At 39.4% G+C, this 27,507-nt stretch overlaps 1 protein-coding gene across 3 annotated transcripts in view; it reads right to left on the bottom strand.

The window, feature by feature from the left end:
• Positions 1-1,124: 1,124 nt before the first annotated feature.
• The window catches only part of LOC140732184 (ras-related protein Rab-5A), a 42,527-nt gene continuing 16,144 nt past the window's right edge, over positions 1,125-27,507 (bottom strand). For all 3 annotated transcript variants that reach the window (XM_073054442.1, XM_073054443.1, XM_073054444.1), the window contains exons 3-6: positions 15,394-15,545; positions 13,144-13,266; positions 8,512-8,605; positions 1,125-2,445 (exon numbers count right to left, since the gene is read on the bottom strand). In XM_073054442.1, coding sequence (XP_072910543.1) covers positions 2,330-2,445; positions 8,512-8,605; positions 13,144-13,266; positions 15,394-15,545 — 485 coding nt within the window. In that variant the 3' untranslated portion in view covers positions 1,125-2,329. The remainder of the gene's footprint in view (positions 2,446-8,511; positions 8,606-13,143; positions 13,267-15,393; positions 15,546-27,507) is intronic.

Here is a 27,507-nt window from a genome sequence, read left to right as displayed (position 1 = left end):
TCTCATACTCCTTCCAAATTTATTGGGGCCTTGCTTCCCACTTAATCTTTAAACTTGTGTTGTGTTACCATGCAAATAGTATAAAGGTTAATTCAAAGTGTGTTGTTATAATAATAATAGCCAATGATCAGGAAAACCTTCCAGTTCAATAATATTCAAAGGCTGCTTGATTATTGGAGTTTTACAGTAATGTAGAATCGAGCAGCCAATGTGCGCACAGCAAGTTCTTCAAACACCAGTGATATTATTGACCACAGATAACTCACCTGATTAGAACAGTGTCATGAAATCTATTCTGTCTGCCACCAGGCATTATTTTGCATTTAATGTGAAAGACAGTATCCTTGGATCCAATTAATTATTGGAGTATCCTTAAGGAACCACATGGCTTACTTTTGCTGTTTCTCATGTTCAATACTAGCAGAATAAAGCTATCGTGTCTGCAGATGGAAAATTGTTGAATTATTGCACCTGCACTTGCAACACAGTTAAATAATTGTTCAAGGAACATTCAAGAGTCGGAGGGAATGATAGCATACCAAATTTTGCTGTAACATTTTACAGATCCAGTTGGCAATGATGCAGCTGTTTCCTAGCTAAATATCAGTAACACAATGACTGACCAATAAAAACTGCCCTCCTCTTCCCTATCCCACACAAGTTATGATTTTGATATGAAATCAACTGTACATCACTGGATATTTAGTGCAGTGCTGTGTGTGTGTTCTTAAACAATAATGTTTATGACAAGGCCAGAAAATTAATTGATTCTAATTTTAAGAAGTATCCAATGTTATTTGTTTGGGTCAAAAGACCCTAAGCTGCTGGGATATATAGTGGAAATATTTATGATACAGGGATGGGCCTATAACTTCATGACTAATGAAGCATTTCACATTACACCATCCCTCCCCCCAAAAAAAGTTCCCACAATATCTGAAAAGCCTTCAAAATTAACAAAATGTTTGAAATGTTCAACAGTTCAGCTGCATTAATGCAACCTGCAACATAAACTGTTACTCTTTAAATTTACCTTCCTGGTTACATATCAAATTTGAAAATGAGTGATTAATGTTTCACTGATTTAATATTTCTAACATTCCAGTTCATAAATCTGTCAATGATTTAACACCAACATTTTGAATGTATTTATTTACACATTTTAACAAATTGATTAGACACATCCAATTTCTAACAGGTGAATAAATACAAAAACCCGTGACTGTTAAATTTTTAGTCTGAAATTGCATTACATGGATTGAGCCAAAGGAGGAAGAGTTTCAGATTACCATTACTATCTGAATTATTGCATTTTAAAAATCATTAGTTTGCCCATTGTTAAATGCAAAGCCAATACCCTTTCTCCTTTTGCTAAGCATTTCATTTTAATGCAATGGCATAATTTTTTTTACATGTTGTGCTATCGGTTTATTAGTTAATTCACCTTTTAGAAGATATCAGTACTGCAAACTAACTACAAAAATTGTGCATTACAATGGAAAAAGAAAACATTCTGTAACAAAAAAATACACATTTAGGAACGCTGGAAAAAATTACTGAAGGAATTCATGGTCATTACTTACAGTACATACAATTGTAGAGTGCCCTATGCCATATTTATATCATAATTATAAAGTTTATAACTTCTATAGCAAATCTTGTGATCTGCATAATTAGTTCAGTATTTTTAATGATTTTCCTACCAGAGCAGTCCGATAAATTTATGTAAATGCAGACCACGTCATGATACCTTATTTACAAGGAAATGGATCAGAGTAATTTGAAAGTAATGATAATGAAGGAATATATATAAGAAAATGTTAGTGCAAGGGGTGGTACAGCTTTTACACAACCTGCCAAAATACAGTTCAATTCAATTCTATTTGCAGATCAGATTGCTGAAGGAAACTTAACACTTTAAAATTTCCAATAAATAATTTTAGATTAAGGTGTTTTAATTATATACTGTACACCCAATATAAACACACGAGCATTAACCAAATGGCCATTGCTTATTAGCAATTGGATACAGTTAACAGTATAAATTTCAATTGTTACATTAGAATCACCAATTTAAGCAGGCTTTTAAGGTTTCATTAATCCATCTCTACAGATGGCAAACATTATGCTTGTACCAAGCAATGCATACATCTGCCAATTGAAAAGTCTATTTTGCAATTTAAAAGTTAAGAGATCAATTTGTATTAGAAATGTAACTATATTCCCCACTAAGAATTGGAATCGAGAGCAATTTGTTAATTTAGGTTTTTCCATTACAAAGCAGTAGTGAAATGGATAATGGGGTTAGAGATTTGCATTAGAAACAGGTCTAGTTACTACAGCACTGGGTCTTGGTCTGTTGGGCGGGTTCATGAAGATCTACACCTCTGCTTCTCCCACTGTTTGGTCCTGTATTTTGAGGCTCATTCTTGGGCAATTTCTTTGCTGCAAGGAAACAATTGAAGGTTACTTTTAACTTTACATTCAAAAGTTCTAAATACTCTTTCGCTACTGTGCAAAGTAGATATAAAAATATCACATTCTTCACGATCAGAAATTTTTGAGTTTCTATGTCATGAAATTGAATCTCACCTTTCTCATCACAACATTATACAAAATAAATTAAAGCTGCCATGATTTCTGAACCAGTGTTAGGATTGTTTACACCAGACAGTGCCTGTGCACTATCCACAGGGCCGCCACACTACATTCAGGTTCAGGAAGCTAAACATCAAACAGCGGTTCCCAAACCTTTTTATGCCATGGACCCCTACCATTAACTGAGGGGGTCCTTGGATGTCAATTTGGGAAATCTTGACCTAGAAGGACGTAAGAGATAGCAAGATCAACATGGAGCATGCTAAAAGGCATTTTGCAATAAAGGAGGTGGTCATTAAAGAACATTAAAGTGGTTACGTCCCCAGAGCCTGATGGGGCATACACCAGGTTATTAAGAGGTTTGATACAAGTTTGCTGAAGTCTTGATCAATATCTTTGTGGTTGGTTGGAGAACACAAGCAAGGTCCTAGAGGATTGGTGAATAGCTCTCTTGCTGTTCCATTATTCCAATTTTCACATTCAAAGTATATTTATTATCAAAGAATGTATAAACTATACAACTTGAGATTTGCTTGCTTAAAGGTAGCCATAAAGCAAGAAACACAAAAGAAACAGGCTATATATAAAAAATAAAAGACCAACACCCGATGCACGAGAAAGAAGAAAAAACAAATGAGATGCAAACAATTGAATTAGACAACATTATTCCAGAGAAGTAGGGATACTATAGATAAACGGTCTGGCTGGGAAGCTATTGCAGGGGATTCTTAAGGATTGGATTCATGAGCATTTTGAAAACCATAGCTGAATTAGGGACAGTCAGCATGGTTTGTGTGGGGCAAGTTGTATCTTACTATCTTGACGGAGCCCATGGCTTCCTCTACTGCCATGATGAGGCCACTCTCCGGCTGAAGTAGCAACACCTCATACTCCCTCTGGGAACTCTCCAACCTGATGGTGTGAACATTGATTTCTCCAACTTCTGGTAATTTCCCTCCACTCCCCCTTCTTCAGTTCCCCATTCTGGACCCTGCTCTTACCTCTTCACCTCACCTGCTTATCATTTCCTCCATGTGTCCCACCCCCTTCCCTTTCTGCTGTTGTTCACTCTCCTCTCCTATCAGCTTTCTTCTCCAGCCCTTTACCTTTTCCACCTATTACCTCCCAGCTTCTTACTTCATTCCCACCTCACCTATCCTATCACCTTCTAGCTTGTGTTCCTTCCCTCCCCCACCTCCTTATTCTGGGTTCTTCCTCCTTGCTTTCCAGCCCTGAAGAAGGGTCTCAGTTTGAACCATCAACTGTTTATTCATTTCCAAAGATGCTGGCTAACCTGCTGAATTTCTCCAGCATTTTTGTGTGCTTATCTAATCAGCCAATCATATAGAAGCAACTCAATGCATAAAAGCACACAAACATGATCAAGAGGTTCAGTTGTTGTCCAGACCAAGCTTCAGAATGAGGAAGAAAAGTGATTCAAGTGACTTTGACTGTGGAATGAATGCTGATGTCAGACAGGTGGTTTCAGTATTTGAGAAACTGCTGATTTCCTGGGATTTTCACACACAATTTCTACAGATTAGAGAATCATGCGAGAAACAAAAAAAAAATGCAGCGAGCGGCTGCTCTGTGGGTGAAAACTGCTATTTAATGAGGTCAGAGGACAATGGCCAGACTGGTTTAAGCCAACAGGATGGCGTAACTCAAATAATCACACATTACAACAGAAGTGGCAGAAGAGCATCTCTGAATGCACAAATACAGAAGCAAAAGGCCACAAACATACACTTAGTGACCTCTAAAGTACAGGAGATACCCAAATAATTGGTCCAATTGTATAATAACCTGGATGAAAATATAAATGGATGGGTTATCAAGTTTATAGATGATATGACGATTACTGATGCTATAGATAGTGCAGAAGATTGCTAAGGAAGACAGTGGGATATAGATCAGTTGCAGATATGGGCAAAGAAATAGCAGAACGAGTTTAATCCAGCCAAATGTGAGGTGTTGGGCTTTGGAAGATCAAATGAAAAGGGAAACTACACTGCTATAACGATGTTGATGAACCTTGAGATTTCTCTGTATAAGTCCATAACCCCCTGAAAGTGGCTGCACAAGTTGATAGGATAGTTAAGTGGCACATAGCATGCTTGTCTCCATTAGTCAAGGCATTGTGCTCAAGAGGCAGGAAGATATTTTGCAACTCTTGTTAGGCTGTATTTGAAGTACTGTACTCCCATTATATGAAGGATGTGGAGGCTCTGGAAGGAATGCAGGAATGTTGCCTGGATTAGAAGGCATGTGCTATAAAGAGAGGTTAGACAAACTTGGGTTATTTTTACGATGGGGAGGGTGAGATCTGATGGATATTTAAAAGATTATCCTTTGTACAGACACCCAATCTTTCTCCCCAGGATCAAAATGCTTAATAAAGACATGAATTTAAGCTGAGGAGGAGTAGGTTCGAAAGAGATGTGCAGGGCAAGCTTTCATTTACCTGGAGAAATCTTTACATTAATTTGCATGGAATATGCCACCAGCGGTGGTAGTGGAGGCAAATATGATAGCAGCTTTTAAGAGGCTCTTAGATTAGAATATGGTTGTGCAGAAAATGAAGGGATATGGACAATTTATAGGCAGAAGGCAGTAATCAGAATCAGGTTTATTATTACTGGTATACGTAATAAATTTGTTGTTTTGCTGCAGAAGTACGATGCAGTACATAAAAATTACTATAAATTACATTTAGTTAGGTATTTAATTACTAGTTTAATTAGTCTGGCACAATATCAGGGGCTGAAGGGCCCATTACTGTAAGGTACTGTTCTATATTTAAAGTCTCTTCAGACAATCTGTTGAATTGTCAATTGTAGGGACAAAGAAATCCAGAGCAGACAGACAACTAAAACACACAATAACAGCAAGGAGAGAAGTTGACCTTAAGCCAGCTTTATAAATGAGGGGCACAGATAAAGTGGATGGTCACAGTCACCACCACCAAATCCCAACAACACCCCCCCCCCCCAATCCCTGAGGGAGGGAGTTTAAAACTAGAGGGCATGTGATTATGGTGAAATGTTGAGAGGGGAAAGATTTAAAGGGAATGATGGGTATATGGAGTATGTTGTCATAAGCACTAGTAGAGATGGATATAAGACATTGGATGCGTTCATGAATAGGAAACCTTCAGAGGGGCGTGGACCCATCCAAGCAAATTGGACTAGTTCAGAAAGGCACCTTGGTCAGTATGGTTAAATTGGGGGCAGGGGGCCTGTCTCCATGCTAGAAAACTGATTCTAAACTTCATGTTCACACAATTATAAAAGAATCTTAGAATGAGCAACAGAACACTAAGAGTTACAGTAAACTTTTACAGTAAATGGGTTAGGAATCAAGAATTCACTTACTGAGGTCTTATAATCAGTCTAGTTGGATCAGAAAAGCAACATGTGAAGGATTATTGTCAAATGCATTTTAACCCCATTCTCTCAATTTTCAATTACATATTGGGGCATTATTAATATCTGTCTAGAGTTACTTGCTTAGATTTAGGGACTATAAATTTCACAAGCTACTTCTGAAGAAGTCTCTGTCAAAGAATTCCCCATGTGGTGAATACCCACTTTCTCATTCTTTTTGGAGTTGCTTAGTCAACTTATGACCCTTTGGCATCCTTCTTACTCTTCCTATTGACCTGGCAGTAAGCTAAGTTATGAAGCATGCAGCACAACACCATGGAGGTGGATTTGAAGCACTGAAAGCCATGTTGTGTCTCATCTAAGGAAAGATGTGCTTGACCTGAAGGGAGTCCAGTAGGCTCATAAGAATGATCTCAGGAATGAAAGGCTGAGCATACAAGGAGCATTCAATGTCTTTGGACCTGTATTCGATGAAGTTCAGAAGGATGAGGGAGATCTCATTGGATACAGAAAGGCCTGGATGTGGTGAGAATGTTTCCATTTGTAGGAGCCTCAGATCAGAGGACAGCCTCAGAACGAAGGAATGTCCCTCTAAAACTGAAACGAATAGGAATTTCTTCAGCTAGAAAGTGGTGAATATTTGGAGTATGTTGCCGTAGAGGGCTGTGGAGGCCAAGTCATTGGACATACTTAAGACAGATTGCTAGTAAATAGGTTAAAGGCGATGGGTACAAGGTGGGAGAATAAAGTCGAAGCAATTGATTAAGTGATGGAGAAGACATGATAGACTGAATGGTCTAATTTTGCTCATACATCTTATTGTCTGCAAGTGCTTGGTATAAACTAGCTTGATAGATGCAAATAAGGAAATCTCATTTTTGGAAGAAAATGAGTGCTTCCCACAGAAATTCTGCAACCTCTGCGGTTCTTACTTCATCAGGAGTGGTAGCCAAATCATTCTCATCACTCAAGATCATCCTTCCAGAAAATTCATGGCACTACCTTGAAGGATATTGTAATGTATGCATACTGGACACATGGAATTTACCATGATTACATTCTTCTGATGATAAGTAGACAAGCATTGAAATAAAATTCTTTATTAAAAGCTGCTAAAATTGTTAATGGGATTCTTGAGGGCACATAAATACATCCAATAGCTACGTGCATTTGTGAAAAGCCAGTGTACCTGTTCACTGACATCAAAATCAAAGTAGTACTGACTTCTCTCCAAATACAGTACCTGGATGATCTCTTTAAACAGCAAACTAGAAAGTAGCAGAAATCTGCTGCAGTCATTTGGAAAGATCATGTGGTGAGGAAGTAGGGTCAATGTGATCTTCAATTTAATGGGAAGTGCCCTCCTAGCAATATAGAATGGCTGAAAAAATTTCTACAGCATTCAGATGTTTCTTCTACTATTCATCTGGGTTCCAGATAGTCTGTAGTGACATCACATCCTATGACAACAGACCATCACTGTTGGACTTACTGTCATCTACCAGAGGTTCCCAATGAAACTTAAAATGATGACATGACTATAACATCATCACCAGTATAATATTAGAGGATTTACTGAAAGGGAAGTCCTGTAACTAAATACTCTGAAGTGTTCCCTAGCAAGTTTCAGGGTATGTGGATTTGGAAAGTGTTTCAGCAATTTAAGGCATCCAGTCAGGTTTCCCTTTGACATTTCATTATCCCTATAAATAACCTAAAAAGCAATAAAGTAACAAGATGTACTCCGTCTTCCACTGTGACTAATCCACAAAGGAAATGAATTAAACCCTAAGCATGCTCCTGTAACGGTACCTAGCAAATGGGGTGCTTTTATTACTTAAGATCCAGGTGCCTTTCCTGGGCCATAGAAGTTTTTCCTTTAGTACATTTTTCATAGTTCCTTTGCTGCTATTAGGCTGTAGTAATCTGCACTTCTCTGAAACCAAATGGTACTATTATTCATTGTATTACTATCTATTTTTCACTATCATTCCTGCCATCTACTCTCAAATAAAACCCATTTCCTGTTTCCTCTACCCCTCCTTTTCCCAAGTTGTGTGTATGCTTGTTGAATACAGTCAATGAAAGGTCATTGATATAAATCAGTAACTCAAGACTTCACCCAGAGACACAATCTGACCCAAGAATTCGTCCTTGAATTTAAAGTCTTATTTCACATATCCAGTGTTTTCCCATTTGGTTTAATTGCCATGTTGCAATATTTTTACACTGGATTTAAATGCAACAATTCGAAAGTAAATCTACATTAGAAATTATATTTCACCAAGAATGCAAATTAAAGGACAAACAATCTGCTGCAGGAACTCAGTAGGTTGAACACACATTTTTGAGAGGAATGGAATTGTTGACATTTTGGGTTAAAAAAAATTTTACACCAGGATCTGAACCATCAACAATTTTCTTCCCTTCTTAATTCCTTTTCCCTCACATGCTGCCTGACCACTGAACTTCTTCAGCTGATTTGTTGCTCCACATTCCAGAATCAAATTACCAGGATCAAATTTACCTATTGCCAAAAATATTTCATTCACATTCATTGAAGTTTTTGCAGATGTCTCCATGAATAATAAGCTGTTGTCGTCTGCATAGGACTGTGCTTCCTACAAGAAAAAATAGAAAAGTTTTCACGTATGCATCACAATTTTATCCTTTCATTCGTAAAAAACTGTTTTATTGTCGGCTTTGCATCAATCATTTGAGAATGTAAATTCTTGTAAAGTTCTACAATATTGAAAGGATGTAACATATAGTATAGTATATAGAAATCATTTTGATTGATTCTACCAGATTTTCCAGACACAGCATTCTATTTCTTTATATTTTTAATCTTCACTAGGAGGCAATTTGAGATACAATGCAACAAGAGCAAGCAATTCACCAACACACTTGAATGATGATTCCTCAAGCATATTCTTGGATAATGAGTACCATTAGATTAATTGACCAGATGTTCCAGATTGACTTCAATTTTAGAGCCTAAACAAAGAACACTGTCTGAATTTTCACAAAACAAAAATGTAAATTCAACCTAGGCAATTATTACTCCATTTGTCTATTAATGTGGTATCATGCAGCAGCATAAGCCTTGTGCATTAAAGTTAGGGGGACAGAAAGGTGATTCTGTGGATGTGAAAAAGAAACACAGATGGTAGTTTGCCTCGCAGGTGCCAGGGTCTGCAATGTTTCTGAAAACATCCACAATATCCTGAAAAGGGAGGGTGAGCAGCTAAAAGTCGAGCTACATATTGGTACCAACAACATAGGTAGAAAAACAGAGGTGGTCCTGAAACAGAATACAGGGAGTTAGGAAGGAAGCTGAGAAGCAGGACTTCAAGAGTAGCAATCTCAGGATTGCTGCCTGCGCCATGCGACAGTGAGGATAGGAGTAGAATGAGGTAGCAGATAAATGCATGGCTGAAGAATTGAAACGGGGGCAGGGATTCAGATTTCTGGATAATTGGGATCTCTTCTGGGGCAGGTGGGACCTGTACAAAAGTAACAAGTTGTACTTGAATCCAAGTGGGACCAATATTCTTGTGGGCAGGTTTACTAGAGCTGTTGGGAGTGGTTTAAACTAATATGGCAAGGGATGGGAACCAGTGTGATAGAGCTGAGGATGAGCCAGCAGGTTTACAATAGATGATGGATGTAACATAAATGTAAGGAGGGACAAGCCAATGATTCAGTACAAATGCAGAAAGAGCAAAGAGGTAATTTATATCACAGAGGCAAAATTCAAAAGGGCAGGACTAATGAAGAATGCAGAATAGCCTAACCTCAGTGGTTAAGAAGGTGTTGGGAGTCAACTATTATGGATGAGGTTTTGGGGAACTTGGAGACTAATAATAAAATAAGTCAAAATTAGCATGGTTTCTGTAAAGGGAAACCTTGCCTGACAAATTTGTTAAGCGTTCTTTGAAGAGGTAACAAGCAGGGAAGATAAAGGACAGGTAGTGGATGTCACTTACTTGGATTTTCAGAAGGCATTTGAGAAGGTGCCACACATGAGGCTGCTTTAACAAGATAAAATCCCATGGCATTACAGGAAAGATACTGGCATGGATAGAGGAACAGCTGTCAGGCAGGAGGCAGCGAGTGGGAAGAAAGGAGCCTTTTCTGCTTGGCTCTCAGTGGTGTTCCTCAAGGGTCAGTATACAATGTGCTATTTTTCACATTGTTTGTCAATGATTTGGATAACGGAATTGATGGTTTTGTATGGAGTGTTAAGTAGTGTGAATGGGTAAGTAGTGTTGAAAAAGCAGTATGATTGCAGCAGACAGACAAATTACAAGGATGAGCAAAAAAAGTGGCAGATGGAATACAGTATTGAAAAGTATATGATAATGCATTTTGCTAAAAGGAACAATAGAGCAGACTGTTAGCTAAATGGGGAGAAGGCTCAAACATCAGAGGCGCAGAGGGACTTAATTTACAGGTTGAGTCTTTGGTGAAGGCGGCAAATGCAATGTTGGCATTCCCCCCCCCCCCCCCCCCCCCCAAGGGGAATAGAATATAAAAACAAAGGAGATAATGCTGAGGCTTTATAAGGCATTAGTCAGGCCACACTTAGAGTAGTGTCAATAGTTTTTGCCCTACATCTTAGAAAGGATGTGTTGTCATTGGAGAGAGCCTTGAGGTTCATAAGGATGATTCTGGAAGTGAAAGGGTTAAGCATATGAGGAGCAATCTTTATTAATTTTGTGCAACATGATGGAGCAAGAATTGTCCATTACTCCTTGCAAAATTGCTCAACCTGTGCCAAATTAGTTGGGGAGTGGCAGTGGACAATAATCTTGAGGTCTTTCCAAAGATGGACTCTGACTGGGCCACTTCTTCATTTGCAGGCACTCCATGGTTGCTCTAGCAGTGTGCTTTGGATTACTGTCCTACTGAAAGACAAATTTCCTCCACAGTTTAAGCTTTCTGGCAGATGCTAGCAGGTTTCTAATTCAGGGTCTCTCTGTATTTAGCAGCATTCATCTTCCCATCAATCCTGAGCAGATTTCCAGCCCCACAGCAAGACACCACATCCACCATACTTTACAATAGGGATGGTGTTACCTGGCTGATGCACAGTTTTAGATTAATGGTACATGCACTGCTTAGTGTTGAGGGCAAAAAGTTCCATTTTAGTCTCATCTGACCATAAGATCTTCTTTCCACATCTTTAAAGTATCTTCTAAGTGAAGCATTGCAAAGTCTTTCTTGGCAAGGATCTGCTTTTTTTTTTAAAGCCAGGGCTTCTTTCTTGCCATTGTTCCATAAATACCTTTTTTGTGCAAGGCCTTAAGAGATTGTGCAGCCATGAACTTCAACTCCAGTTGCAGTGACCAACTTCTACAACCCACTCAGTGGGTGGCAGCTGGCATCATAGCAGCCTCTTTTCCAAGTGTCATTCTTCTCCAGCTACTAAGTTTAGAGAGCCAGCCTGACCCGGGCAGTGTGGCTGTGGTATTCCCTCCACCCACCCCACTTTTTTTTCATGGTGGACTGCACTGAGCTCCAAAGTATGCTGAATGCCTTTGGGATTGTTTTATACCCTTCCCCAGATTTGTGCTTCTCTGTACAATTTCCCTGACTTGTCTTGAATGCTTGTATTCATTTTGGTTTGGTCTGTTGAAAATCTTCATATTACTGGACCTTACAGAGGGGTTATTTATTCTTATGAATTCATTGAAAATAGATGATACTCCAATTTTCTACATTAACAAATTAGGTGAGTTGGTAAGGTAATATACAGTATTGCACTTGAGGAAGGTTAGCGTAGCAATGACAAGGGGGATAAATACTTTTTCAGCCTCCCAATTTAGTAAATTGTTGGCAGGTTTTGGAATTTTTATTTTAATTTGGCACAATGCACAATGTTTTGTAAATTAGATCAGAAACACCTTCAAAATATTTAAAGCATAGGAAATGAGACATTAAAATGTGAACAACACATAACAAAAGTGCTGGAGGAACTCAACAGGCCAGGCAGCCTCCATGGAAAAGAGTACAGTCAAAGTTTCGGGCCAAAACCCTTTGGCAGGAAATTAAAGTGTGAAAATACATTATCACAGTACTGTAGCCCATGCTGCTCAAATCTATCATTGTAATAGAATCCCTGTTATCAACAAGAGTCAGTGCTAGGCACATCATTGTTTACCATTTATATCAATGATTTGGATAAGAGTATAAAGGCATGGTTATTATGTTTACAGATGGAACTGAAATAGGCTGATAGTGAAGGCTATCAAAAATTACAGGGGGCTCTTGACCCAAGTTGACCAAGCATATTCAGGCAAGTGCAAAGTGTTGCAGTTTAGAAATTCAAATTAAAACAAGACTTCTAGAGTGAATGATAAGGCCTTGGGAAAAATTGTAGAACGGAGGAACCTTGGAGTTTGATTATATAGATCACTGAAAGTGCAGTCACAGGTAGATAAGATGGTGAAGGTGGCTTTTGGCACATTAGCCTCATTAGTCAAGGGATTGAATATAAAATTTGGGTGTCATAGTGTAGTTGCACAAGATGTTGGTGAGGCTGCCCTTGGAGTACAGTGGATTCTGATTAATTGGGACACATCAGGACCAGTACCTTTTGGCCCTACTAAGCACCTACGCAATTAGCCAAAGTTTCATGGAATTAGTTAAAAAGGTATAAAAAGACAAGCTGAGTACAAGATTATGTATTTAAATGAAATACAGAATAAACTAGAACACTTCCAATGCTACTGCAGTCCTATAAACTATGTATTAGTTCCTAATAGATATCAACAGAGGGATTCATCCAGTGTACGCTGCTATGTATGGGGTGTCCAGGAAGAGATAGCCTATCTAGTGGAAGGGCTTGTTGTGTCCTTTCTGGGGCAGTTCACTCACCTTCGGTCCCCATCGGACACTCAACTCTTAACCTGTGGCTCCAAGTAGCCATTTTCATGCAACAGTGGCCACACCCCAGTATACTGCTTTGACAGGTAGGCTAAACCAGGTGAGGGTAACTGACAAGCCTCATAACCTGGTGAAATAGAGGCATGCTCATCCTAGCATGTGAAGTCAGCTGTGGCAAATTGGGTGGATCAACAGTGAGATCCAATGGCTAAGGAAGTTCTGCATTTCTTTGAAAAACATTTCCAATGACTATTCATCTTTTACATACCTGGAACTCCACTGTTCTCTTGTTAGCAAGATCAGCCTTATTCCCTGCCAAAGCTATTACAATGTTAGGACTGGCTTGCCTCTGTAGTTCCTTCACCCAATTCTTGGCCCGTGCAAAAGTGTCCTACAAAGAAATTGACAAAATAATACAGGTGCAACAGTTTTAAGGAGTATCCCAAACAAAATGCTTGTATATATGTCTGAAGAAAACACATTCACATTATTCCAGACATCTTAGAAAGTGTGTAAAATTACTTAATCTTGTTCAATAGCTCTTCACTGCCCCACAAAGCAGAAATACATGATTTTCACAAAGCTGAATGTCTAATAAACAAAATTAGAAAACTGTTACTGAAACTAAAGCCAGATTCAAGCATTTTAAGTTTCCTTGCTTTAGGTCAGATACAAATTTGAGAACACAAAAATAATCCTAGAATGCCAAAAATTGGTCCTTTCCTAGTTCCTTCTGAGGTAGAAATTTTATTACTTTCTCTTAAAGGGTTCTTTAAGATTTAAATTACAATAAATAAACTTAATTCACTATTTATTTCTAAATAGCAGATTCAAAAATAATAAGAGTCTAGATTTGAAGGCAAAATTTCTGCTCCCAACTCTCACTCTTTACAAAGGCTGTCAAGGTGTTTACAGCAGAGTACAAGCCATATGTATGTCATCCAAGGGCTTTGCCCATTTGAAGCTTCACTTTGCTTCCTGGGTACCAAAGTTTAGCTGTTCTGAACAGCTCCAGGAATCACAGGCAGGAAGTAACTGCAGATGGCACGATGGATCCAACTCCATTTTGACGCATGTCAAAAATCCCATGTAGTCTATTTAAACTTCCAAAATCAGGCTGCAAATTTTGTGGAAAACTCTTGTTTAAATGCAGAGCTGGAAATTTAAAAATTTAACTTAGTGGGACAGAACTTGGTACTGATAAGCACACACCCATATCAAAGACCAATAAGCAGGAAAAACTTCCAAGATGTTATCTAATTACACGCTCTAAGCAAGTCAAAAATGAAACACCTAAGAAAACAATTTTAAAAGTGACTTTTACATCCAGATTTTCCAAGAATTGTCTTGAAACAAATGTATAGTTCTTGGTTATGCCAAGAACGTAAAGATTCCACAAATCAAAAGGAATGAAAAACACAATTTCAGTAACATATTTCAGTATTCAAAATAGATGCTTAAACCTAGCACAAGTGGCAAAGTGGTGTGTAGGTAATTCCATCTCATATCTGAGATTTTTCACAGAATAAGCTTTTGATGTACAAAGGTTATCATTAGCCTCTAAAGCTTTGGCTTGTTCTACATGCTACTGCCAGAACATTGCCAACTTTTCTACATTTCTACATCATTAATCAGTGTTCTATGCAAAGGAATTAATCTATAGCTTAGTTTGTACAATACAACCTTGTCTTAATCAGTATAGAAAATGAATAAAGTTACCCAAGAAAAGCTAAAAAAAAATTAATTGAAATCAAGTAGTGCAGATGCTGAAAACTCAAGTTAAAACAGTGATTTAGTAGATTGAGTGGGGAGGCAGTGAAGTGGGGATGGATTTGAAGAGGACTGGTTGCATCATAAATATGAGCAGGGAGCTGTGAAGAAAACCAAACTGAGCAGCTTCAATTCTGAGTGCCTAGGGGAAAAAAAGGAAAATCAGTATCTCTGCAAATAAATGCAATTTTTCTATAAATAGAGACAAAAATTGTCAACAAACTCCCTTCAAGTGGCGATGGACAAAAACTAAAAATAGTTACATAAAAATAAAAATCAAACTAATCAGGAATTGAGTCAAATGGAAAAGCAGAATGACCATTAATTTGGCTGAATTTGTTCCCTTCCCATACAGCAATAGTCATACTTAACATATATCACCCAATTTGTTTCAAATTCTCAAAACATGTCCTATTCAGTTTTCAGATCATAATTTCAGTTGTCTTTAGTTATTAGAGACACCCCAACTCATCAGACGTTTCCTATAAATCAATAATGTCCTCTTTAGCTTTGCTTTTAATTGATAATACTAAAACACACAGTTCAATTTCACCCTCCCCCCACCAACAAAAAAAATTGGTGCTTGTATCAAACAAAAGATACCATTATTATAAAATAAAACTAATGTTTTTGCAACTGGCAACTTTCTATGTGATCTTCAGAGAAATGGGCATATTAAACTTTGCATATTAATTTAACTTAATTGACTGGAACACTGTCAAAATTAATGTTGCATAATTTCACTTACATCGTTTGTGATGTCATAAACTACTATGGCAGCCTGTGCTCCTCGATAGTACATGGGGGCCAAGCTGTGATATCTTTCTTGTCCTGCTGTGTCCCATATTTCAAATTTTACGGTTGTGTCATCGAGGCAGACAGTCTGAGTTAAGAATGCGGCTGAAACAAAATTGTTAGCATGTGAATATGTTGCTGCTATTAAAAATGATTTCCGAGAAACCACAGAAACAAAATTTGACAGTGAATCATAAAACTTTAGTTATCAAAACAGTTTGTCATTTGCACAATTAGCCTATAAGGAAATACCTATAGTTGATGCTTGGCCAAGGCCAGAATAACCTTAACCAATTTAGAGATCACGGCCAATTCTGATATAAAGTTTGCAGCTACCAAACTGACTTTTTATTAAAAATGACTGTAAATAGATTCCCAAATGATGAAATCTCAGCTGAAGTAAATACCTTCAGAACAGCTTATCAGGTCTAATATCAGCAGATGGAAAATGAAGTCAAAAAGCTTAATTTCAGAGAGCATCTACATATTGTTTGAATGCTGCTTGGGATGCTGCAATAATTAAAGTCTGGTCAATTTGCTAATTATTCCACAATGCATAAAACTAGCTTGATAAATTATGCGCAACCAAATTTCCCACAATAGATATTTAGTTGTACAAAGCTCACATAAACAAAAACAGGCTTTTTCTAAAAAAGTAAACCCCTTAAAATGCTACCTTGCTCTTAGCGAGTTATAGCTGATCTATACTCAGATTTGTAGATAGAACATTAATAGCCCCACAGAACAGAAAGTCATAAAATAATTCTACACTTGTCTTGCAGATTAATATAGACACAGAACAATACAGCATAGTAAAGTACAGCCTTTAAACTTACTCTAAGATCAACCTAACGCTTCCTCCTGCATAACCCTTAATTTTTCATTTATCCATATGCCTATCAAAAAGTCTCTTAAATGCCTCTAATATATCTGCTTCTACCACCAGCCCTGACAGCACACTCCACACCACTCTTGCATACAAAAAACCTACCTCTATATTTTCCTCCAATCACCTGAAAATTATGTCCCCTCTTTCGTATTAGACATTTCTGCTCTGGCAAAAGCTCCTTGGCTATCCACTCTATCTATGCCTCTTATCATCTTGTACATCTATAATCAAATCATCTCTCATTCTTCCTTTGATCTAAAGAGAAAAATGCAAGCCTACTCAACATGTTATCAAATTCAGGCAACATCCTGATAAATGTCCTCTGTACCCTCTCTAAAGCTTCCAAATCCTTTGATAATAGGGCAACCAGAATTGAACACAGTACCCTGTGTGGTCTAACCAGAATTTTATAGAACTGCAACATTAACTCATGGCATTTGACCCCAACTAATGAAGGTTAACACACCATACGCCTTCTTAACCACTTGTGCGGTAACTGTGAGGTATCGATGAACATCAACCCCAAGATCCCCCTGTTCCTCCACATTGTTAACGAATCCTGCCAATGACTCAGTCTTCAAATTTGATTTTCTAAAGGGTATCACTTCATACTTTTCTGGACTGAACTCCATCTGCTACTTCTCAGGCCAGTTCTGCATCCTATCAATTTCTCATTCTAAAATATGATAACCTTCTACACACTACCACCAACCTCTAGGTAGAATACGCTTCATCTACAACCCCTCTCTCCGGTAAACTAATTCCAAATCCAAGCAGCCAAGTTTCCATGGATCCCAAGCCTCCTGATTCTCTAATGAGCCTACCACAGGAGCCTTGTCAAACACCTTACTAAAATCCATATGCACTACGTCCACTGCTCTATATCGATCTGCTTTGAACTTTTTTTGAGGAAGTGACAATCAAGCTGCTCACAAAGCCATCCTAATTAGATTGTTTCTCCAAATGCACAAAAATACAGTATCCAAGAATCTTTTCCAAGAATTTACTTGCTACTACTAACACTCACTGGTCTATAATACCCAGGGTTATCTCTTTTACCTTTCTTGAATAAAAGAGTAACATTTGCCATCATGCAGTCTTCTGGTACTACTCAGTAATGACACAAAGACGATCACCAAAGCTGCAGCCATCTCTTTGTTCACCTCCTATAGTAATCTGGGGTATATCCCACCAGGCCCCAGGAACCTGTTTATCCTAATGTTTTTCAAAAGTTTCCACACATCCCTTTCTTTATGTTAAGATGTTCCAGGATACAAGCCTATTCTATGCTGTCCTCAATCATCAAGGTACTTCTCATTGATGAATACTAAAGCAAAGTATTCATTATGGACCCCTCCTATCTTCTCTAACTTCAGGCTTCAACCCCGATCGGTCCCACCCTTAACTCTAATCCTGCTTCTGTTCTTCACTTTAGCGTAGAATGCCCTGGGGTTACTGGAGTATAAAAATTGCATTGTTTGCTGTGTAACCAGAACTATGTAGTCAGCTTTGAGTTTGCTATTTGCTATGCATGTATCCAATTTAGTAGGAGAATGAAATCTTAAGAATGTAGAAGATAATGGGGTGTTAATGAGAGGTAGCTAAGAGATGTAGATTAGAACATGATTAAGTCAATGGGTAGAAACAATACTGGCAGATGTACTTGTGATACACAACTGTAGACCGATTGGATATGCTAATGCAACTAAACCAGGAGATTGCTATAAAAAAAATGTACAAGGATGTACAAGGATCGGTGGGCAATCAGCAATTAGCTCAATGACTGTCTCAGCTTTGATTTGCAAATTAAAGTTTAATACTTCTTGAAGAATCTTCTGCATCTCCTGGTCGTTTGTGGGGCACGAGAAACCAGATCAGGGTTCTCCTGAATCGCATTCTCCACAGCCTTCTCGTGTCCCCTTCTAGCTCTAAGTACTTTAAGCTCCTTCCTGGCTACCTTGGAACTCTCTAGTGCCCTGTCTGATCCTTGCTTCCTAAACCTTAAGAATGCTTCTTTCTTCCTCTGGACTGCGTGTGCCATATCTCATCAACCATGATTCCTTCACCCTATCATCCTTCCCCTGCCTCAATGGGACAAACCTATCTAAAACCCCATGTATGTTATAAAGAACATCTATCAACCAGTGCTCTTGCATCAGAACTTAACAGAGACTTTTACCGTAATAGATAGAAATTAAAATAATGTTGGAAACACTCAGCTAGTCAAATATGTGCTTCAGAAAGAAAATTAACATTTCAGATTTTCAGCTCAATTTCATTTGTCTCAAATATTAACAAACCTACTGACTTGTTTCTAGCACAAAGAGATTCTGCAGATGCTGGAAATCTTGAGCAATGCACATAAAATGCTGGAGGAACTCAAAGTCAGGCAGCATTTACAGAGAGGAATAAAGACCTTTCATCAGGTTTTATTTCAGATTCCCAGCATATGAAGTGTTTGATTATATTCTTGTATGAAAACTCTTTATTAAAATTCTTGAAATTGGATTACGAATACATTATCACCACAACAGAATGATATACATCATTATAAATATAATGCTAGTCAAGCACAAGCCGTATGTACTTATAGCCATACAACATGAAATGATCCATACCAAAGATTCCCAGCTAGTTCCATTTCCCCTACATAAGTCTTCACCCAAATGTCTCTTAAATGTAGTAATTGTATGAATTCCATCATCTCTGGCAGCATATTCCAGATATTAACCACTGTGTAAAAAAATATTGTTTCCCCCCCCCCCCCCCATCTCTTTCCTCTTAATCCCCTCACCTTAAACCTTTGCTCTTTTGTTTTTTGATACCACTACCTTGGGAAAATAATTGATTATTTACCCTATGCTTCTCATTAACTTACACACCTATCCTGTCTCATTTGCTCCTGGAAAAACAAGCCCATACTACCAAACTGGGGCAGCACGACTGCATAGTGGTTAGCACAAGGCTTCACAGTATGGGTGACTTGGGTTCCGCTGCCTATAAGAAGTTTGTATGTTCTCTCTGTGACCGTGTGGACTTCCTCCAGGTGTTTGTTTCTTCCTACTGCCCAAAGACATACTGGTTGGTAGGTTAATTGGTCATTGTAAACTACCGTGATTAGGCTAGGATTAAATCGGGGGTGGGGGGGACAGCATGGCTCAAAGGGCCAATATCTGCACTGTATCTAAATAAATAAAAATAAATAAATAAAATCTCTCCCCATATGAAAAGCCTTCCAATCCAGGCAACACTCTCCAGTATAATCACATCCTTCCCACAGTATAATCCCAGGTACAGTTAACCAATGGTTTGTAAAATTGCAGCACGAGATTCTACTCATATTCTATCTCCCAACTTAAGATGTTATATTGAAGATGCCTTCTTCACTGACCTGTGTTGTCACTTTAAGGGAACCTAGGTCTCTGTTCAACGTTTAATTTCCCAAAATGCATCACCTTACACTTGTCAGGATTAAAGTCCACTTGCCTATGCTCCACCCAACTTTCCAATCCATCTATATTTTGTTGTGTCCTTAACCAACCTTCCTCGCTATCTGTACACCACCATCTGCAAACTTAATCATACTCCCTACACATTTCTCACTTGTAAAACAATCATGAATTTGTTACTGTAAACTTTCAAAGATTAGCAGGTTATAATCTTTGATGACTTTAATTATTTATATGCAAAGTATTCAAATGGACCACAAAATTCGTACACAGCAGACCATAAGGAGTTTGACTTCAGGATTAATTATAATTATTTAGAAAAGAAATGCGGACTTTCATTACTTGCTGACAGAGCTGACAATAGAAATTTATCTCATCAAAATAGAAGCTAACAAGTTCAAAGACAGAATGTTTAGCAATATTTTCGGGATTATAACAATAAATGGAATGGCTCCTTTCATACCTAGTTCCTTTTACTTTCCTTGTATATCAATTGCAGTTTTAAATTTGGACCAGACCTCAGCCCTCTGAGTAAAATATTCTCAATTAAACTGTTGCATTTACATATAATGGTTACATATTTGATGACCATTTTATTCAGATTCCATATGGATAATGCAAGCTATCACTAGCATGTATATTAATATGGCAGAATAGAGAGGATCTGTAGCCACAATTAAAGAATATGCCAGGAGGTCTGGGAGGATAATGCTGGAGTCTGTCCGGAAAATCTTAACTTCTTTCATAAAGTGACAACCTGAAGACTATACTTGGTCTTGCTGCTGTGGCTTGACCTCCAGATACAACCATCAAACATGAAAGATGAAACTCTGTACTGAGCATTCCACGAAAAATCTAGGAAAGCAAACCAGGCTAATGGGTAGAAAACAACAAATACCTTATTATAGAGTTGTACCCAGTAGGGAGGAAAAAAAGACCAGATCCAAATTATTTCTAAGACCTTAAATGAATGAATTGGTCAGCTATATGGAGTTTTATAGCTATGTCAGAAAATCCTTCATAGTACTGCTATAACTACTACAAATTAAATTTTATATTGGATTACCCATGCACAGGGCAAGACCTATTATGATGCACTCTTGGGCATTCTTCTTTTGAATACAGAATGACTGAGAGAATGAGCAGAAGACACTGAAGTTGCTGGAAAAAGAGAACATGGTCCCAGCCTTTCAGAGATAATCTCTGACCCAACCCTGTGTGGAATAATATTCAGTTAAAAGTGAATTTATTATCAAAGTATGTATATATCATCATATACAAGCCAGAGATTCATTTTCTTGCAGGGATACTAATAAATCCATAATAGAATAATAACCATAAAGTTCAAAGTATATTTTATTATCAAAGTACATGTGTCATCTTACACAACCCTGAGATTAATTTCTTGTGGGCATTCACAAGAGAAGCAAGAAACACAATAGAATCAATTGAAGACCATACCCAATAGGATGGACAAACACTCAAAATGCAAAAGACAACAAACTATGCAAATACAAAGAGAGAAAAAAGAAATAAAAATTATTAAGCTATAAATATTGAGAACATGAGATGAAGAGTTTTTGAAAGTTAGTACACAGGTTGTGGGAAGATTTCAGTGATGGGGCAAGTGAACTTGAGAGAAGTTATCCCCTTTGGTTCAAGAGCCTGTGGTTGAGGGGTAGTAAGAGGTGATTGTTACAACACCACACAGCCAGATTTTCAGTCTCCCTCCTATATGCTGATTCACCAGCACCTTTGATTCAGCTTCAACAGTGGTATCATCAGCAAACTTGCATGTGTGTTTAGCCACACAGTCATTAGTAGTAGAGCAGGGGGGGGGGGGGGGACTAAACACATAGCCTTATACTAATGGAGATTGTGAAGGAGATGTTGTTGCTAATGCAAACCGACTGGGGACAGCAAGTGAGGAGATCCAGGATCCAATTGGACAAGAAGGTTTTGAGGCCAAGGTCTTGGAGCTTATAGATTAGTTTTGATGAGATGATGGTATTGAATGCTGAGCTGTGGTCATTAAAGAGCATTCTGATGTATGCATTTTTTGCTGCCATGTGTTCTAGGGTTGAATCAATAACCACTGAGACGGCATCTGCTGTGGAGCTGTTGCTCCAGTAAGCAAATTGGAGCAAATCTAAATGTTCCGTACTGGGTGTCAGATGTGGGAAGTCCGGGACACTCCCAACCTCCCGGAAGGCCACATCTGTGCCAGGTGTGTCAAGCTGCAGCTCCTTAGGGAATGGGTTAGGGAACTGGGATGCAGCTCGATGACTTTTGCCTGGTCAGGGAAATCGAGGTGGTAATAGAGAGGAACCATAGGCAATTAGTCACATGAGGGCCTCGAGAGACAGATAAGTGGGTAACAGAAGAGGGAAGGGCAGGAGTCAGAGGCTAGAGAGCACCCCTGTGGCTGTACCCCTTGATAATAAGTGCTCCTGGTTGAGTACTGTTGGGGAGGGATGGCCTACCTGGGGGAAGCAACAGTGGCCACACCTCTAGCACAGTGGTCCTGTAGCTCAGAAGAGTAGGAAAAGGAAGAAGGCAACAGTAATAGAGGACTCTATAGTTAGGGGGTCAGACAGGTGATTCTGCAGACACAGGAAACAAACACGGATGGTAGTTTGCCTCCCAGGTGCCAGGGTCTGGGATATTTCTGAATGTGTACACGATATCCTGAAGTGGGAAGGTGAACAGCCAGAGGTCGTGGTACATACTGGTACGAACGACATAGGTAGGAAAAGGGAGGAGGTCCTGAAAACAGACTACAGGGAGTTAGGAAGGAAGTTGAGAAGCAGGACCACAAAGGCAGTAATCTCAGGATTACTGACTGTGCCACACGACAGCGTGTATGGGAATAGAGTGAGGTGGAGGATAAATGCGTAACTGAGGGATTAAAACGGGACAGAGATTCAGATTTCTGGATCATTGGGACCTCTTTTGGGGCAGGCGTGACCTGTACAAAAAGGACAGGTTGCACTTGAAACCGAGGGGGACCAATATCCTGGCAGGGAGGTTTGTTAGGGCTATTGGGGAGAGTATAAACTAGAATTGCTGGGGGGGGGGGGGGAACTGAACTGAAGAGACAGAGGAAGGGGCTGCTGGCTCACAAATACAGAAAGCTTGGAGACAGTGTGAGAGGGAGGTTAGGGCAGGTGATAGAAAAGGGATGTACCCAGACCAATGGTTTGAGGTGTGTCTATTTTAATGTAAGAAGCATCATGAACAAAGCGGATGAGCTTAGAGCGTGGATCAGTACTTGGAGCTATGATGTTGTGGTCATTACAGAGACTTGACTTGGATGGCTCGGGGGCAGGAATGGCTACTTAGAGTGCCAGGCTTTAGATGTTTCAGAAAGGATAGGGAGAGAGGCAAAAGAGGTGGGGGCATGATCTCTGCTGATCAGAGATAGTGTCACAGCTGCAAAAAAGGAGGAAGTCAAGGAGGGATTTTCTACTGAGTCTCTGTGGGTGGAAGTCAGAAACAGGAAGGGGTCAATAACACTACTGGGTGTTTTTTGAGCATATAGACATTAAGAAAGAGGATAAACTAGAGCTTTGAGAAAGCATCAAGTTGGATAAGTCTCCGGGATCGGATGAAATGTACCCCAGGCTACTATGGGAGGTGAGGGAGGAGATTGCTGAGCCTCTGGCAATAATCTTCGCATCATCAATGGGGACGGGAGAGGTTCTGGATTGGAGGGTTACAGATGTTGTTCCCTTATTCAAGAAAGGGAGTAGAGGTAGCCCAGGAAATTACAGACCAGTGAGTCTCACTTCAGTGGTTGGTAAGTTGATGGAAAGATCCAGAGAGGCAAGATTTATGAACATTTGGAGAGGCATAATATGATTAGGAATAACCAGCATGGCTTTATCAAAGGCAGGTCGTGCCTTACGAGTGCGAATGTATTTTTTGAGGATGTGACTAAACATGTTGAAGGTACAGCAGTAGATATAGGTTCATTTTGGTAGGTCAAATATGATGGCAGAATATAGTATTAATGGTAATACTCTTGGCAGTGTGGAAGATCAGAGTGATCTTGGGGCCCGAGTCCATAAGACATTCAAAGCTGCTACGCAGATCCACTCTGTGGTTAAGAAGGCATACGGTGCATTGGCCTTTCATCAATTGTGAGATTGAGTTAAGAGCCAAGAAGTAATGTTATAGCTATACTGTATTCAGTTCTGGTCACCTCACTACAGGAAGGGTGTGGAAATTATAGAAGTGGTGCAGAGGAGATTTACAAAGATGTTGCCTAGATTGGGCAGCATGCCTTATGAGAATATGTTGAGTCAACTTGGCCTTTTCTCCTGGGAGTGGTGGAGGATGAGAGATGACCTGATAGAGGTGTATAAGATGATGAGAGGCATTGATTGGGTGGATAATTAGAGGCTTTTTCCCCAGGGCTGAAATGGCCAACATGAGAGGGCACAGTTTTAAGGTGCTTGGAAGTAGGTACAGAGGAGATATCAGGGATAAATCTATTTATTTATTTAAAATCGCAGAGAGCGGTGAGTGCGTGGAATGCGCTGCTGGTAACGGTGGTGGAGGCGGACATGATAGGGCCTTTTAAGAGACTCCTGGATGAGTAAATGGAGATTAGAAAAATAATGAGCTATGGGTAACCCTAGGTAATTTCTAAACTAAGTACATATTTATCACAGCATTGTGGCCAAAGGGCCTGTATTGTGTTGTAGGTTTTCTATGTTTCTATAATTTACAAATCTTACAAATGCTGCAACATGGCATTTATTGGTGAAATCTGTTGACTCAACCCGGATAAAGATGTTGTTGTTTTTCAGTTTATCACACCAGACCTCTTCAGCATCATGTGACGTCATCAGTATGTCAACTTAATGTACCGTTTGAGAGTGGCTGCCTTCTCACCCGAACAAAAACCATGCAAGAGCCCATTCTTGAACTGCTAAATGCTGATGACTGTGATCCTCTCACACACAAGAGGATGTGCTTACAGGCTGCAGTCACTCAGTTCTCCAAGGCTGGAAGGGCTTTCAGGTTAACAGTCAGTGTGAAGAAAAAAATGATCCTCCATCAGATAGCCCCTAGTGGTGCTTACAAATTTACCTCAGATCATCATTGACAATCACTCTTTCACCATGGTTGAACAGTTCACCTACCTGGGCAGCATTATTTCCAATGATGTTATGGTAGTAAGGGGTGTTCACAATCGATCCGCCTAAGGTAGCAGTGCCTTTGGGTGTCTCCAGCAACATGCGTGGAAGAAGCACCAGCTTCATTGGTCCACAAAGATCCAGGCGTTCAGGGCTGCCATCATCACAACACTGCTATATGGCTTTGAAGCCCGAGTGCTGTACTGTAAACAAATCCCGTTGCTCGAGCACTTCCGGCAGCACTGCCTCCACTCCATCATCAATATCTGCTGGCAGGATCGTGTCTCCAACAACGAGGTCCTGAAGAAGGCTGAACTTCCAAGAATTGAAGTCACTTGGTCAGGCCATGTGTTTCGCATGGAAAACTCCAGGTTACTGAGATCAGTGCTCTAAGGAGAACTCTCAGGGAAAGACAGATCATGCTCCCTGCGCAAGAGGTACAAAGACCAACTTAAGCAGCAGCTCTCTCAGGCAAATATTGAGGCCAACAAGTGGCTGCAGCTGGTCTGTGACAGAGACCTCTGGGGAATGATGACCCATGGAGCAGCCAAGAATTTTGAGGGATCTAGAACAGCGACTGCTGAAGAAGAGATGCAGGAAGGATCCTACTACCCGAGCACTCGCCTCCCAGCTGTTCCCATGTCCCTACTGCTCCAAAGTCTGCAGATCCAGAATTGGTCTCTAGTCACGAATGACCATGCCATTGCTTCTGAGGACTCTTCTTCTCTCCTAATGTTCGCAACAAAGAACCAGCCATCAGAGTGTGAAACATTTTTAATTTCTTGTACAGCATCTTGTTCAACCATTATACCCACGATAATTTTACATACTGGCATTATTAGGTTCTCACTAACTGTATGACTTTTCCTTTTCTCGGTAATAAGTTCTGCTACTAAATTACTTGCTTCCTGTCCTTTTAGTGACTGTTACTTTATTAGCAAAGCTTTACTCTGTTTGTTTTGAGATTCCAGTTAAAATAATCAGCACTTCTTTGTGTCATATGGCTGTGATTTGTAGTTGGGTGTCTTCTCTATTTTGCAGGAGATATTGCTGCAATTTTAAGTTGTTTGCCATAGACTAGGTACAATGGAAGAGGACAACTTGGATCACCAGTCCATACAAAGCCTATTGGTAAGTAGCTTTCATTGTAGACAGAATTTTTTGTCCATTGTTGCACTTATGCAGTGAAATGACTCAGAAGATTGTAATTCAAAAATCACCACATTGTGGACCATCAGACAGGTCTGTAAAACGCAGGTGTTAATATAAAAATGGGCGAGTCCATTCAATACTCAGAAAACGTACTTCACACTCCTCATCCGCTTACCGTCCTCACCTCCGTGTAATACAGCGCTCACCAATTATCAAAAGTCTCCTCAACATCGTGTCAAAATCTGAGAATGGACTCAACCAAATAAACATGGTCTGACTGCACACTGCCATTCTGGGCTGAGAGACCTCTAACGAGATTGCTAACAGGGCTGCTCAGTCACTGCCCACCACTGTGAACACTAGCATCACACGTCACATGAAGTTCAAAAAAAGCAGTTCATTTTTTAAAAAATCACGATCTCTCACAGAACCCTGGTTTCGAGGGATGTTATGTGCTCCAGATTATCGTACAAGTACAGTCATTCCTCAGTATCCATGGGGGATTGGTTCCAGGACCACCCCCCCTGCGGATACCAAAATCTGCGGATGCTCAAGTCGCTTGTATAAAATGGCGTAGTATTTGCATATAACCTACGCACATCCTCCCATATACTTTAAATTATCTCTAGATTACTTATAATACCTAATACAATGTAAATAATTGTTTCTACTGCATTGTTTAGGGAATAACGACAAGAGAAAAAGTCTGTACATGTTCAGTACAGACGCAACCATTGTAGCTTTTCTAGGAATGCTGACGCTGCCTCGACATCAGCCAATGCCAATTCTCCCGTGATCTTTAAGTTCTTGAGGCTGCAGCGCATTACATAGCTAGCCAGCCATCCCTTACTAGCCTTAAACTCCTTCCTCTTGCTCACAACGCAAGTAGCGAATGAACGAGACGCGAGGCGAACAATGCTCAAACAACGAGTGCTGGAGAGAGTCTGAGGATCTGTGAAATGGCAGGAAGCTACAGCAGAGTATGCCTACGCATCATTAATTCGCGTGGATTCAGCGTAGTGCTCAGCGCACAGCAAATTCAAGTTTTGCGTTTTGGAACTTTCTGGATTTTTCCCCCCCAAATATTTTTGATCCGTGTATGCAGAACCTGCGGATACAGAGGGCTGACTGTAATTCAAGAGGTATATTGAGAACTATCGTTTGCAGCTCATGTAGTGTTGCCGATCTTGAAAGACTGAACCAATGAGGGTATTCACCCACTGTGTAAAAGACAAACTGCAAATTTTAAAAGAAATAACAACAACAAATAAATAAGCAGTAAATTAAATACTGAAAATGAAGAGTCCTTGAAAATGAGCCCATGGGTTATTGGAACATTTCAATTATGCGGCAAGTGAAGCTGAGTGAAGTTAGACTCTTTGGTTCAAGAGCCAAAGGTAATAACTGGTCCTGAACTTGGTGGTGCAAGTCCT

This window comes from Hemitrygon akajei, chromosome 8 (assembly GCF_048418815.1).
Source record: "Hemitrygon akajei chromosome 8, sHemAka1.3, whole genome shotgun sequence".
NCBI lineage: Eukaryota > Metazoa > Chordata > Chondrichthyes > Myliobatiformes > Dasyatidae > Hemitrygon > Hemitrygon akajei.
This window is presented reverse-complemented; position numbering and strand designations above follow the sequence as displayed.